The 16505-nt window shown below is 41.1% G+C and overlaps 1 protein-coding gene across 4 annotated transcripts in view; it reads left to right on the forward strand.

Moving 5' to 3' along the window:
* LOC121924304 (low-density lipoprotein receptor-related protein 2-like) overlaps positions 1-16505 on the forward strand; it is a 63599-nt gene that overhangs the window by 20838 nt on the left and 26256 nt on the right. For all 4 annotated transcript variants that reach the window (XM_042455644.1, XM_042455645.1, XM_042455641.1 and 1 more), the window contains 6 exons: positions 1432-1749; positions 4413-4622; positions 6492-6848; positions 10699-10914; positions 13724-13962; positions 15571-15700. In XM_042455644.1, the coding sequence (XP_042311578.1) occupies positions 1432-1749; positions 4413-4622; positions 6492-6848; positions 10699-10914; positions 13724-13962; positions 15571-15700 (1470 nt within the window). The remainder of the gene's footprint in view (positions 1-1431; positions 1750-4412; positions 4623-6491; positions 6849-10698; positions 10915-13723; positions 13963-15570; positions 15701-16505) is intronic.

Genomic DNA, 16505 nt, shown 5'->3' on the forward strand with positions numbered 1-16505 from the left:
GAAATAGCGCCGAAAAGCACCAAAAATTTTTTCGTAACCCGAAATAACCTTCGTAACCGGGAACAGTTTTCTTGAATGGATTTTTTTCGTAACCCGGAAATTTCGTAAGGCGGCGCATTCGTATCCCGGGGTACCAGTGTATTGTTCTTTAAGAGGGGCCTTATCTCAGTGCTAAAGCATCTGCTAAAGGTAGTTAAATTTTAAAACATTTATTCTGGTTGAGTTAGAAAAGATATGTGATGGCTGAGATTTGAGAGTTTGTGCTAGAGTAATCCATCTAGGTCAGTCCTGCATAATAAACTGATAACAAGGCAGCATCATAATTGCTGCTAGTTAGTAGATTTGCCTTTGAAGCTGATAGTGGGAAAGACAGGATGGTGTTAGAAATCTGACAGATCCTGCCATGAAATTAACTGGAGTGTATGCTGCTTTATTTTCTGCTTGCTTTATCATTGTGTATGCTGTCTATCATTGTGTATACTGTCAATGACCTGTAGAACTGCATAAGAATGGAAGAGGGAGTTTGCTGGTAAGGTCAACAGGGTTTGTAGTATCTGTGCTATGTAAAATAATTGCTGAGCTAGACAATGAACAGATGGATGAAGGAAGCTGGTAGCACAGGATCCACTAAGGTCAGCTGTATGAGCAAGTTGAATGGGCTTAGGAGAGATGTGTGGGGAAAAAGCAGGAGCTAAATAACACTGGTTGCAAAAATGTTTGGTTTGTGAACAAATGGAGGAGGGCATGAGTTTATGGGTCATGCACATTGCTAACGCCATGTAGGTGTCTGGGGATTGTGGTAGTTTTGTCTGTAGAAGTCATACTGTTACCTTCTTTGGTTTCTGAAATAAAGCTTTCTGTTAAAATACAGAAAGACTGATTTACTGACCCAAAGGAAATGGGCAGTTTCTGGCAGGTGGGAATGCTAAAAGCTTCCTTGCCTATTTAGCAGCTCTGTAGTCAGCAGAAGGGTCTTGAAATAGGAGAGAAAGAGTACATATTCATGGAGGAGTTCGTACAAGGGATGGGGCATAATCTTGAGTGTGGAGTTACAGTTTCTGCCTCTTCCCCTACAAGTGGTCTGTTTGCTTTCAGGCTGTAAGTTTGGGTCAGCAAATGTCAGGTAAAGAGATATATGGCCTACTGGGTGAAACTGAACATGGTTTGGAACAGCTACTTTTTGGACTATAATTTTCAGAAAGTCAGAATTCTGCCAACTAATTTAACTGTGGGTTGTTGGGTGGGGCCTAGAAGTTCAAATCCAAAACAGTAACTTTTCCAAGCTCTAAAACTGAATTGGAGGTGTGGTGTTGATACTAAAAGCAAAAAACTGTTTAGTAAGGATAATCCTAGAACTGATCCCTGTGTATCTAGCTGAGGATTATAAAGGAGGATGATAAGATGAGTATTTACTGCTTTCTTTCCTTCTAGTTTGTGCAGCAACTGTTGATATACCTTCTGGAGACCTCTACTGGCTGACATGTAACAGAACTCAGATCAAAGTTACTAGCTTTGCTGGCATGATTACCAAGATCCTCTATCAAGTGGCAACCAATGGTGTTATAAGGAACCTATTCCTAGACTGGCAAAGAGCGTCCCTCTACTGGCTGGAAAGTGGCAAACCTCTTCAAAGGATGGACCTTCATGGTAGGGATATCAAAGAAGTGTGGAATGAAACTTGGGCAGAAGATACCCTAATAGCCTTGGACTTAAGCTCGTGCAACTTCCTCTGGACTTCCAAAGAAATGGGTAATGTGTCTTTCCTTTGGGGACATAATTGTTAAAACTGTATAGCTTCTCATTCCTGTTGCTGCTGTTGTTGTTTACTGTCCCAAAGAGAGTGGGCAGTTGCTGACAGGTAGAAATGCTGAAAGCTTCTTTGCCTATTTAGCAGCTCTGTGGCCAGCTCTGTTGTCTGCCTTCAAGTTGTTTCTGACATATGGTGACCCTAAGGTGGAGCTATCATGGGGTTTCTTGGCATGTTTCTTCAGGGGGGGGGGGTGTCATTGCCATCCTCTGAAGTTGAGAGAATGGGACTTGCCCAAGGTCACCCAGTGGGTTTCCATGGCCGAGCCGGGATTCAAACCCTGATCTCCAGAGCCCTAGTCCCAACACTCAAAGCACTACACCACACTGGCCAGTTTCCATTAGCTGTTAATAAACTTTACTGTGGCAAAACCTGGGCTCTGATAACAGGTTTTCTCTTGCTTGTCATTAGTATACTACTTGTATTAACACTTTGCAATTTGGAACAAAACATGGGGCTGCCTTACGAAATGATTTAAGACAAGTCTGTAATGACCTCCAGTCCATGGGAACATTCATTTAGTATCTGGGTTAGAGGTAAAAAATTTCCAAAAGGTTTGAAGCCATTGAAAAAAAACTGCTTTTCTCCAGTTCTGGGGAAAAAATGAAAATTTCAGAAAAAAAAGAGAACATGTGATAATAGTACCCTTTGGCGATTGAAAGTCAGGTTGTTACTTCAGCACCTTTAAGTGTATCATTGTACCATAACCTTAGTATTAAACCAAAGTGTATAGTTCAGTTTAACATAAAACTATTTTGTTTGGTTTATTAAAAGGCAATAATTAGATCGTGAACTTGTGTTTTGTTGCAAATGGAACTTCAGAGTCATGAACTGTTAGGAATTCCCATACTGCAGGGAATGTCTGTTTTTTGACAGCATATCAGTAGCAGAGAACAAAACAATACAAAGAAGAAACCCACAATATTAATAAAAAAGAGAAAATTATTTTGTTCCCTCTAGTCTTCAATAGCGCCAATCAAACCAAAGGCATGCATTCCTGAAAAAGGAAGCCAAGACCACAAATTGCAATGATGTGAGATGCTTTACATAGTCTTATATAAAAGTTGTTCACTTACATAGTTTTAGAAATAATTTTGGGAGAGTGTCTATACAAGCACCTTGTCTTAAAACGTTTTATTATTTTAATCCAGCAATTCAATTATTTTCATTTTTTTTCTAGAAAAAATTTTCTTCCTTGGGTTTTCACATCTCTAATCCAGGCATGCAACTAGCTAAAGAAGTTATGCCTGTGATGTGTGCACTGGATTCTCCATGAAACAAAGCTATAAGAATAGAAATAAAGAGTTGACATTCCTGAGATTTAAAGGCAACCGGTCTTTAAGCTGGATCTGTAGAAAATATTATTAAATTAATAACCTTATGAGAGCCAGTGGTTTCACTGTTGCACTAGGGCTATGGAAGACTAGGGTTTAAATATCCTATCAGCCATGAACCTTATATGCAAGTCACATTCTCTCAGCCTCAGAGAAAACCCCCTCTGAACAAATGCCGAGAAAACTCTGTAATAGGTTCACCTTAGGGTTGCCATAAGTCAGAAATGACTCAAAGGCACAAAACAAGTACGTGGGCCCTTGGTACCCACTGGGGTTTGGTTCCAGCCAGGACCTCCCGTGGATGCCAAAATCTGTGGATGCTAAAGTCCCAATAAAATGGCATAGTAAAATGGTGCCCCTTACATAAAAGGGCACAATCAAGGCATGCCTATGGAAATTTGGATATTTTTAAAGTATTTCCAAGCTGTGGGTGTTTGAATCCGTGGATAAAAAAATCCATGGATAAAGAGGGCTTACTGTAACCATATAAAGTAGACTGTATTCCAGTTATCCAACTTGATGTTTGCAAGTTATATACAGTAAGAAGATCTTAGAATGGTCCCACTTTAATGTCTATGCGTCTGATAAGAAAAGAGAGCTGCTCTCTTTAGCAGATGCAAACATTATTTGTCTTTATTGGATTAGGGGAGCCATAACTCATGGTGCATATCATAGCTTCAAGGTTTAACTGATTTAAACATGCATCTGAGAAATTAGGCTCAAGTCTCAAAAGCTCATGCTACCAGCTTCTTTTTTTTTTTGGGTTAGTCTCAAAGGTGCCACAAGATCCCTTTGCAGACAGATTTTCCAGACTAACACAGCTATGTCCTTAATTTAAATGTGGTGAAAGCTAAAACGTAAAGGCAGCTCAAATACTCTAACGGTTGGTCTATGGAATCATTCTGCAATCTGATACCAAGGGCTATGTTGGGATTTGTAGTCCGGTACATCAGGAGAACTCTAGATTGGCTTTAATAGAACCTATCCTTCTGAAAAGATCTTATTTCTAAATAAAGAGTAGGGCCTCTACCCACAGCCCAAATCTAAACCTCATCAAAACCTCCCTTTACTGTGTGGTATTTTCACAGCATAATGCTGAAGACAAGACAACTTGTTAAGGCATCAGTATGTTAACACTAGAGCTGTTGGTCTGCTCAGTTCAACTTTGCTAGGAATTAGAAAATGCTGTCATTGAGTGGTGTGCATATATGTTTATTTATTAAATACTTTTAACCAAGATACTGAGTACCATCTGCTACACTCCTTCACAGTGCTCAGAGCATTGAATCTCATCACACACAGAACATACAATCTGATGGACAGATGGAGCCAGGGAGTGGCAGCTGCTTATGGGCCTTACCTGGTGACATTCAACGAAACAGTGCTTAGCGTCTGGAACAGAAGATCGATGGAGCCCTCTATTGTTCAAGCAGCTAATGTACATAAAGCAATGGTGTTATTTAACACAACTTTGAGGACTGGTAAGATGAACTTACATTGTGATTTATTTCTAGGCTAGTCACTTGAAATGTTAGTAGATGTTAATGGTGTCACTTATATATGTTTTATAGGAATCTCTTCTGCACACTCACTTGATCTGTATAATCTGCATGCTTATAGATGGCATCCCTGTTATCCCTCACTCTTGATTGGAGCTGCTGGGACATCCAGTGCAACTACATATACAGGGCAGGGTTTCATGCTCCTGTTTTTAATATATCCAGCTTACAACTATCATAGCTTTTTAAAGCAACCAAAGTCCCAACTTTGCTGTAAGAAAATGATTTTCTGTCACCACTCTCTTCTGTGGCTTGCTGCATTTGGCTTAAGCACACCTGCCTCCATTTCACTTTACAAGTGCTATGGAAGACTAGGGTTTAAATATCCTATCAGCCATGAACCTTATATGAGTGTGGAATGCTGCATTTAAAAAGTAATTTGTTCTGGTTACTTTTTCCACATTTCAATAAGTAATTTGTTGCTTAATTTAACTTTTTTCTTTTCTTTAAAAAAGCACATAAATACCAAAATGGTCTCCAGTCCCTTACTAAAAACCCAATATTCAGGGAGCAGCATTATTTCTTAGACCAGAAGCCTGCCCCCAACAATAATATGATACAGGTCAAGTTGTGGCTCATTTCTAAGCTCTGCTGTACAGGAGAAGAGGGCAGGACTTGTGAAATGAGCCGCTCAGAAAGCAAATAGCTGAGAATTTAAATCTTGAAATTCATTATGACATGCAGCAGTGCTTACTGGAAATGGTGGTTCCTAAAAAGGACCAGATGAATTCATGGAAGGGAAAATTGGTGGATGTCAGCTATGACAAGTTGAGTGGAGCCTCTTAGGTTAGATGCAGGGAGAGCACTATTGGGGGGAGGGTATTATGTGCCCTACCTGTGAGCTTCTTTCAGCTTAGGACTGGCCACAGATGGACAAGATAGACCCTTGGGTCTAATCCTCTGCTATTCTGGTCCCATAGAAGTGGCCCACCTTCCAAATTACAGTGCAAGAAATAGCTAAAATAGTGGATGCTGTTCACTACATTCAAGTGTTTCATGGACAGACCTGCAGGCCATACCTTCCATGCACATTGCCCCAGGGAGAATCCATAGTATCTCCACTTTAAAACATCAGGGGCAGGTGATCATCTGACAAAATTTTCTTGGAAAGCTGCTTCATTTGGGGTACCAATATTGGACAGGAAAATCTGACTTAATATCAGGCAGCTTCCTATATATTCAAATTCTGCAGTGCCAGTCTCACTGTACAGCTGGGCATAGGGCTGTCAGGTCTTTGGGGTCTTGAAGCCTACCCTGGTCCAGTTGCAGTAAGAGGAAGGAAGGAGGGAAAGGACGGGGAAAGGACAGCACTTTGTAGGTCTATGTTGGAAAGAAAAGGCAAATGTTCTTGAGACAATAGAGGAAACAGCTTGAATCTGGCACCTACTGGGAGTTTCTGGAGGAAAATAACTAAAGCCCTGAGTGTTTGGGTATGATTTAAGGCCTTTTACACCAGCTTGAACAGAAAGGTCTGGTAAGATTTGCTAAGGTATATAATATATGCCTACTTGTTTTTCATGTCATGGGCAAAAACTTAGCAAGGAATCAGTGGACCAGAGGCAAATTCATGAGGCATTAGGGCTGAAGACCATCTGCAGTAATAGACTACAGCACCACTATCCAATGATGGGGCATATCAGCAAAATCATTGACCACATCTTTTCTAAAATTTAAAGCAAATCCTCTATTGCTTCTCATAAATATTAAATGCTGAATATGATTGCATGAATACTGATGTGTTGGGGACGGTAATATGGTAACTTACTATTGGAATTTTATTATATTTTGTAGTTGTAGCACAACCTGTTCTTGCAACAAAACCTACCATTCCTGCAACAAAGCCTGTCATTCCTGCAACAAAGCCTACTGTTGTATCATCACCTACTACTACCACCAGTACTAAAGCAGTGCCACGGACGGTATCTACAAAAGCAGTACGCTCAACTACCATTAAGTCTACTACAACAATGCTAACTAGTACACATACAACCAAGACTACATTCTTGACAACTGTGTTTTGTGGATGGGCAGAAGCAGCTTGCCGAGATGGAAAAGAGTGTGTGTCTTTTGAATACATCTGTGATGGAGAGAACGACTGTACAGATGGGTCTGATGAGGATGGCTGTCCTGAATACTGTAATAGACCAGGTATTAAACTCTTGCATGCCATATGCCAATAGTGCAAGCAAAATACATTTGGTGGTGTAGGATAATTAGGTTTTGCTCTGATCAGAAAATGGCAAAGGGAGTATATTGCCCAATAAAATCATATAGTACTCCATGGACTGCAGTTGGAGCACCTCCTACCCTATGAGATGAGGGGCTTAACTTAGACAAGCTGTTGGATTAACATCAGGCCACTGCAGGCCAACTTCAGTGGCTGAAATCACCTTTTTCCTAGTGTGATCACTAGGTAGTAGATGCTTTTGTTCATATTGAGATCAGTTTAATAAGAGAAGGACCTAGAGATTCCTAGAGAAAATATATTAATCAAATCCACAGAAGTCAAAGCCGCAAATGTGAAGGGCCAACTGTACCTGTATATATTTGGCTATAAGCTGACCTCATGTATAAGTTGAGGGCAGGTTTTTTTGGATTTTGATATGACCCGTGGATAAATTGAAAATGAAATTTAGGGGCATGTAATAAAGGATGTAAAGGATGAAGCAAAGGAAAACAGTGCCAAAGAATTTTCAAAATTCAAGCATTTCTGTGCTCACCATAAAGGCTGGATGGATGAGAGAGTAAAGGGGGTTGGTCCTTCTTTTAAGTGCTCCAAGAGAGGATTAAGCTCTCACCATTCACCAGAGAATGGTTCATTTTTTATTTTTATTTTTTGGGAAAAGATTTTAAGTGCAGTATTAACACTGACCAGTGGATAAGTTGACTCAGGTTTTTTGAGTCAATTTTTGACTAAAATGTCTAGACTTGCATATGAATATATACAATAAAACATGAGTTAAGATTAAAGAGCTGACAAAATGTGTTTTAGCAGTTTTTAGGATATCAGAGTATAGTGGTGGTGTGGGATTTGCTAGACAGTGTGAAATAAAATCAACTGACAAGTTGCTGATTTCTTAAAATAGACCTGCGGATGGTGATACATCATCATTCTTATGAGAACACTGAAGCAGTGACAGTAATGTTCTGTCTATTCTTCCTAAGCTTTAGCATGGAAACATGGTGCTCTGTGGCACAATAGCCATCAATGGTATGAGAATATCTTAAATCATGTTATCTGTGAATGACAGTTACTACCTTCACCACCTTAACCTTTGTATGCCTTTGAGAGTTCAGCTCCAAAGCCTGCATTCAGTGTTCTAAAAGAATCGGACTAGGAATTGTGCTATCCTCCAGATTATGTTGGACTGCACCTCCCAGTATTATTTATCGTTAGCTATGTTGGTTAGGGTTAATGGGAGCTGAAGTTCAGCAACATTTGGAGGATTGCAGATTCCCTACTACAAGCATAGAGTTAGGATTCTTTCTGGAACTTAAGTGGACAGCATATCATATATACAGTAGAGTCTCAATTATCTGTCCTATGATCATCTGACATTCCAGATTATCCGACATCACGGCTTCTTGGGGGCATGGCTGTAGGCATTTCTGCAACCCCAGACATGCCCCCAAACCAAAAAAAAAACCCAATGTTGTTACTGTAATGTTACTGCAACGTTACTTTTACTGTTACTGCAATAAAACTTCAATACATTTGCAATTCACAGTAATTTCAAGGCTTTTCTTGGACCCTCCAGATTATCCAATATTTTCAGCTATCCGACTATCAGCCCACCCGTTTGTCGGATAATCGAGACTCTACTGTATAGAAATTTTAGACAGAAAAATTGAACCCCCAAAATCCTCAGTTGACTTATGCACAGGAAAATGTAAGTACAGTGCACCCACACCGTACGTGGGCTCACCATACGTGGACCTGAAGTCACATGGATGGCGAGCCCTAATATGGTGAATGGGGACACTCTGCACTGCGTGCTTTGGGGCTGTGCCCCATTCAAACGAATGGGGCTTGAGCATACCCTCAATTTACCTTACACAAGGGAGGGGTCCAGAACAGATCCCTGCATAAAGTGGGGGTGTACTTTAACTTTTATTTTAAAAAGGACCATCCCTGGTGAAGTCAAGAGTATATTCTGCCCTGAAAGCACTGACCCCCCACTCCACTCTTTCATTCATTCAGCCTTGTGTGAGCACAAACAGTTATCCCTGCTAGAGTTTTTTTAAGTTCTTTGGAATTGTTTTCCTTTGCTTCATCCTCTAGATCAGCGGTCCCTAAACTTTTTCTGTTTACTTCCCCCTTTTGTGTTGGGTGACAACCCTAGTGTTCCTCACCCTATGCCTATTTCTTGATATTAAGTCTACTGCTCTTCTGCAAATTCAAAACAACCAGTATTGGTCACTACAGGGGTACCCCGGGTTACGAAATTAATTCGTTCCGCCGCCGCTTTCGTAACCCGGGATACTTCGTAAGGCGAAAAAGCCATAGGCGCTAATGGGGAAAAGCCGCGATTTCGTGTGAAATAGCGCCGAAAAGCACCAAAAATTTTTTCGTAACCCGAAATAACCTTCGTAACCGGGAACAGTTTTCTTGAATGGATTTTTTTCGTAACCCGGAAATTTCGTAAGGCGGCGCATTCGTATCCCGGGGTACCAGTGTACTCTTTTTGCATCTGGTCATCCTGGGAGTAGCAATGGAGCAAGCTGGCCGAATAGCAACTGAGAAACCTCTCACCCATGCCATCCCCCCAGCAACGGCCACTGCAGGCAACAGGCCTCTCGATTGCTGGTCAACCAGCTGCTTGGTTGCTGCTCCCAAGGTGACGTGTACAAAGGGAGAAGCTTCTCCATGATGAGGAAGGACTCTCAATCCTTCTTCACTGGGTGGAGATGGGCACAGCTGGTGTGTGTGTGTGTAGGGGGTTACAGAGGGCACATGCTCTGGACCGGAGACTGGCACAGATGGGGAAAGGGAGAGATTTTAACTACAGGAGCCACTCTAAGGTGAAGGACTCTTTTCAAGAATCAGCCCCAGATGCTCCTCCCTCTCCTTCACTAGAGACACGTCTTCCCCCCACACACATACACAAACATTGCTTCTTCTGTTACCTCTTCTTTCAGCCAGTCCTATGAAAGAAAACAGGAGCAACAGAGCAGCTCCAACCTGCCAACCATGTCCCAGCAAAGCTCGCAAAGCTTAAATAGAGTCCCAAATGTGAAAATTCCTTTTTGCCACCACTTCTCCCTTATTACCATGTTCTCCAACTCCTTGCTCCAGTCAGTCCATCTGTCCCAAAATGGTACCACTCTGAGCCATATAAGCAACATCCTTCATCCAAGTCTTGAAAGAGTTTCCCAGCTGCCACTGCCACCATCAGTGAAAGATGCAGCTAAGGGAGTGAGCTTGTGTGGGCAGGCGAAGAGCAGGAGTCACCACCATGTGAAACGATAAGTGAGGCTGCCATGTGGTTCTAAGGGACCCTGAAAAGAAGTTTCATGCTCTCCATGGTCCTAAAGGCTGTTGGTTCCCCTTGTCTTTCTTACACACCAATACTTTGTTTGAACCCCCCCTTGCCATCCCCTTTTTCCTCACCCCCTCCTGCCCACTTTCCCCCTCACTGCCCTCCTGAGTCTTTCAACCACCCCTGGAGGAGTATACTGCCCACTTTGAGAATCACTGCTCTAGATCCTTTGTTACATGCCTCTAAGAATTACCCTTGACTTACCCACGGGATATATCAAAATTCATAGTTTTGGCCCAAAACTTGCCCTAGACTTACATGTGAGATTGATATAGACTTACACGTGAGATTGTAAGTATATACGGTTGCTACAACTGTGCAAGCAGACATTGCCTCTTCCCCTGCAGAAACATTTTTGTAACACATCTGTCAGCGGTGCTTCTGTTTCAAATATAGCCCTGTTGAATCCAGAAAGTCCTGACTATTGAACCTATTTGTTCTTTCTATCCTTCGTATAGGAATCTTCAAATGTAAGAGTAGCAACAAATGTATTCATGAGAGATACAATTGTGATGGAGTATGGCATTGTCCCGACGGCTCTGATGAATCAGATTGCTGGAAGCCAACGCCGGAGTGTGCCCTACGGTGTGATAGCAACACACGTTGTGTGCCTGAGAGTTGGATTTGTGATGGGAGTCTTGACTGTGCTGATGATGCAGATGAACAGGGCTGTGGTGAGCAACTTTATAAAAGTCACCAGGGGTGCCCCAATTGGAACAAGCAGTGGCTTTCTCTACCAGTTGTGAGTTGTTATCTTGGGGAGGGGTATATCTCCTTGAGGCTGCTTCCCTAAAACAGTGTGGGATGATAATAATAATAATAATAATAATAATAATTTGTATTTTCCTGACTCTCTCAGGTGGATCAAGGTAGGATTACAGCTCATAAAATGCATACAAAACAGTTCGGTTGTTGTTGTTGTTGTTGTTGTTGTTGTTAATCTTTATTTATATAGTGCTGTAAATTTGCACAGCGCTGTACATACAAACAATAAAATAGATAAGAGTAAATCTGCCCATGGCGTACAATCTAAGAAATAATAGCATAATACTTATAAATAATACACAACAATACAGGAAATGTTCAATAAAATACTATACAGTAGTAATTACATTAAAACTTACACTATCATCAGTTACAATAATAATGCAGTCATACAGTAATCAAGGAGCTGGAACAATATCTCTTACACAAGGTCAGGTGGATAAGCTCACCGGAAGAGATCCGTCTTAACTGCCCTCTTAAATGCCTCCAAGGAAACAATAAGACGGATCTCCTCTGAAAGACCATTCCACAATTTAGGAACAACTACAGTGAAGGCTCTTTGGGAAGTTGTTGCTAATCTAGACATTTGTTGTTCTAACAAATTTTTCACAATTGTTCTGAGAGTGTGGGGTGGATTGTGTAGGGAGAGGCGTTCCTGCAGGTAACTCAGGCCCAAGCCATGTAGGGCTTTAAAGGTAATCATGTCTGTTGTATTATAGGCTATCATGTGGGAAGACTGTAGACTCATGTTTACTTGCAGATTCATAAAAAGACAGCAGTTATCCTCTGCAACAAAGATTTGGATGGGATTGCCCAAATTAGCCATAGTTTTAAAATGCAATCAAAGCCTTAGAGCCTGAACAAGGAGAAACTCATGAAATGCATTTGATAGAGTGAGCAATATGAAATGTAAGAGAAATGGCTTTTGATGTTGTGTCTGAAGAGTGAACAGCCAAGTTCTGAACACAGCAGATGGTCTGGGGCTCATTTTGCCAGTGTGTAGATACATGGTGCAGTGGTTTAAGTGTTGATATACAACTCTGGAGACCAGGGTTCGATTCCCTGCTTGGCCATGGAACCCACTGGGTGACCTTGGCAAGTCATATGCTCTCAGCCTCGGGGAAAGGCAATGGCAAACCTCCTCTGAACAAATCTTGCCAAGAAAACCCCATGATAGGTTCAACCTAGGATCTTCATAACTTGGAAATGACTTGAAAGCAAACAACAGGTAGTTACTCCGGTTGTTTACAGTAAACCCCTCTACAGCTAGGGGCTGCCACTTCCTTGCCTGGTTTCTGTATCTGTGTGATGTGTAGGAGAGTAATGTGCATTAGCATGCCTACACATTTGATATCATATCTTTTAATCTAAGTCCACCATTAGGGTCCTAATTGAGCCTGATAGAGCCAGGAACCCCACAGGGACATAGCCAAGGGGGGGGGTTCTTGGGGCCCGGACCTCTCCCTTCCATTAGAAAAATGAATGGTGTGTGCTGCTGCGCCGCCGCACCCAAGCCCCATTATAATGGTGGCACTTAGTCTGGACCCCCCCTTCCTAAAATCCTAGCTACGTCCCTGATCCCCATAAAGCACCTCCACTACCACTTAATTGCTCTGTATATTACCCTTAAAAGGAAGGTGTTGCAAGGTCCCTTCCCACTGTGTGTCTTCAGATAGCACATTACATTAAAGGATTTAAGAAAATGTTTTGCATCCAAGGCACAGAGATGTGCAAGTGACAAGAGCCTGATTGTGAAGGGAAAAAGCCTTAATAAAATAGAGCACCAGGCATCATAGCCAGTGATCCCCCCCCCCGCCCAAGATCTGCCAAAAATTGAAAATGCAATGATACACAGCAGGCCAAATGAGGTATTCACTATTTGTTCACCCTCCTGGAGACAGATTTTTAATGATTTCTTTTTATTAAGTAAACAATAGAAATATAACAATTATTTACATGCTGATATATACATATTGTCATTGTTCCAACATGTTATTTCCACATTCATTGAATAATATCTTGTCTTTTCCTTCTTATTTCATCTTACATCTTGCATATCTTCCAGTCTTCCTTTCTTAATTTCATATGCTTTTCTTCACTTCACATGATTCCATTTAACATGGTTCCATTTGTTATGTTTCGCATTTTCTTTCCCTTTCTTTTTTCCCCATTCTTCATTATCCTTTCCCCAATTAGATCTCCTCATTCTACATTCCAGTCATTCTACCCTCTCACTTCTCTATGCTCCTCTGACATTTTCACATATCTTCAAATTACTACCTCTTACTTTCTTAACACTTGCTCATGCCTTCCTTGACTGACTTCTCCATTCCACCTTCCTCCCCTTTTCTCTCAATTTTATAAAATCTTTTCCCTTGTTTTAAAAATAATGCTATTTTATCCTTTGTGTGCCCTCTAAACTTGACTTTCCAGCCCTTAGTCTCAAGTGATTTAGCTATGCTTCTTGCAGATCCCATTAGCTTTCTCCCTTTTCTGGAGACAGAATTGGAGAACAAAGAGCTAAATGATACTCTTTGACAAATGCTATGGGAGTCATGATTTTATTAAACCCAGATATTTTCTTGTGTAATTCACACACCTGTAACTAGAAAATGGATGCCTGTTCATATGTCTTATTGGATGAGATTTCAGCGAAGTCTGTCTCAGGTGTTTTGGAAGGGACATGGAGACTTAAACCGTGGTGCCATGTACTTTCAGTTCATCCAGAGTGTTCTCAGCATGATTTCCAATGTAAAAGTGGCCAGTGCATTGCTTACTATCTGCGTTGTGATGGAGACCATGATTGCAAGGACCACTCAGATGAAGCTGACTGCCCAATCCCCAAAATACATCTGTGCCCTTCAGATGAAGCCAAGTGCCCTGGAAGTGGAGAGTGTATCCTAAAGGAATGGCTCTGTGATGGGGATGTGGACTGTAAAGATGAATCTGATGAACAGGTATAAATGGCAAAGGATAATAAGCTCCGCAGTTTATTATTATTGTCAAGTGATCCATCTAATAGACATATGTGTAGAAAAGCAAACTATAAGCAGAATGAATTAGGAATCTGAAGGTAAAATACAGTGGCATAACATTGTCACTTTGGCACAATACTGTTCAATATGGGGAGAGAACAAGATAAATTCCATCCAGGGAACTGAGGGGTTATTCATAAAGTGAAAATAATCCAGGATAAATCCAGGTTGAATCTCCGTTGTTCACCTGTACCCCAAATGCACCCAATTATGTTTGGAGGGGGGCTGCTAAAACTCCCACTTAACCCAGAATAATTGCTACTGGGTTGGGGTTTTTTTTAGTTTTTTTTTTAAGATTTGCATCATCAGCAATGTGAATAATTGATGTGAATAGACCCACGATTAAACTCTACATGCGTTGAATGCTTTTCAAATACATTTTGCACCATCGACTCCATGTTTATTCAAGTGCTGGCTCGATAGTGTGGTTCCATAGTGTGAATAACCCAGAATGCATGAGTGAGGTTATTCATATCGTTCTGCAAAAATAAAGATGTCTAAATGACCCTTTTGAGTCTTACTCACTAGAAAATCTTCTTAGCCATTTTGTTGAGGCTTTTTGCATGGTCTGCATAATTTGTTCCAACCCTAGTTTTGGGGGGTTCCTTCACGTGTTCAATTATGCAAATAATCTCACTCACGCAATCCAGGTTGTACTTACACTGTAGAACCACATCTATGTGCATCTCTGCAAGTTCAGTTGCTCACACATGCCAGTGCTCAAATAAAGATGGAGTCAATGATGCAAATGTATCCAAAACACATTCAAGGCATATAGAACTTAAACCTGGTTTATTCCAGGTCTTATTTGCATTGGTTGTTCACACAACCAAGTATCTGAAAAACGTGGACATAAACCCAACATTTATTATCTTGGATTAAGTAATTTTTAGCAGCCCTCCCTCCCCTACTTAATTGGATGTATTTCAAATGCATGTGAACAATGAAGATTCAACTCAGATTCTATCTGGATTATTTTCACCGTCTGAATAACCCCTTAAATGCTAGGACTAGAAACTTACTCAAACAATGCTAAGATTGTCAAGAAGACAGTATTGTGAGATCAGATTTGAGTTTACAATATGATAATAATAAAAATATTTATTTCTTTGCTTCCTCTCCCCATGGATCGAGGCGGAGGACAACAACAATTAACAAACAACATCAGTTAAAAAGCATTGGTTAAAACACCCATCAATTCAAAGGACAAATAAGATGGGCCTATATTAAAACAATCCATATCTAAAATTTGTCATTTAAAATTCACAATTTAAAAATAATCTGGATAAGCCTGCCTGAAGAGACTATGTAATAGCTATATAACTACAACAGCTATGTAACTACAGTAATCACTGCCTTGGTGACCGAATCCCTTTACCAACCAAGCCTTTCTTGGGACAAGATCCCAAGTGCAGTTGAATGCTTCAGGTACCATTCCTGCCAGGTACCAGGATAGCTATTCCTCCTGGACAAAAGACTGCAAAGGAGAAAATATAACCCATATTCTTTTCAAATGTTGTCTCCTTTCAGGACTGCAAGTTGTTGAAGCGAGAATGCAGCGCCAACCAGTGGCAATGCAGCAGCTTAGTGGAGTGTATCCCAGATCTTTGGCGCTGTGATGGGCAACCTGATTGCAAAGACAGGAGTGATGAGATTGGGTGTAAGCAATTATCTTTCTAATCTTTTGCCTGGCAAAAACACTTATAGGCACTAAAAGGCTCCAGTATTGAATAGTTTGAATTGTGCTCCCTTTAAAAGCCACAAGGAAAATAGATTTTTGTGGGTTTTTCGGGCTATGTGGCCATGTTCTAGCAGAGCATGGCCACATAGCCTGAAGAACCCACAAAAAACTATGGATGCCGGTCACGAAAGCCTTCGACTTTACACAAGGAAAATATTTTGCCTTGAGTCATGGTTGCTAAAACCACTGGTGCTGTATAGGAGCAAGCAGGATAGGAATTCTATAAAGAAATCAGAATGACAGAATTTAATTTAAAAATCGAAGCAAGTTCCCCTCTTTTCTAGCCCAAGACCAAACAGAAGCAGCAGAAAGTAGAGTGAAATGACACTTTCTTTATGTAGCTGAGGCTGCATCCACACTGCAGCAATAATGCAATTTGACATCACATTAGCTGCCACAGCTCAATTCTAAGATTTGTAGTTTTGTGGGATATTTAGCCTTCCTCTTGCAAACTACAAATCTGAGGAATCCATAGAAGGAGCTATGGAAATTAAAGTAGTGTTAAATTGCATTATTTCTACAGTGTGGATGCAACTGGAGTTCCATACCGGTGAAGGACCAGCGCAGCTTAGGTGGGCGGGGGTGTGTGTGGCCTTGGTACATAGGAACACCGTGTCCCTCACCGGGAACCACATCCATCAGACCTCCTATATCGAGTGTATTTACCTGACCCTAAAGGCTAGGGACAGTCTAGGGATTCTGTTAGTGTATCGGCCACCCCGTG

Source organism: Sceloporus undulatus, chromosome 2 (assembly GCF_019175285.1).
Source record: "Sceloporus undulatus isolate JIND9_A2432 ecotype Alabama chromosome 2, SceUnd_v1.1, whole genome shotgun sequence".
Lineage (NCBI taxonomy): Eukaryota > Metazoa > Chordata > Lepidosauria > Squamata > Phrynosomatidae > Sceloporus > Sceloporus undulatus.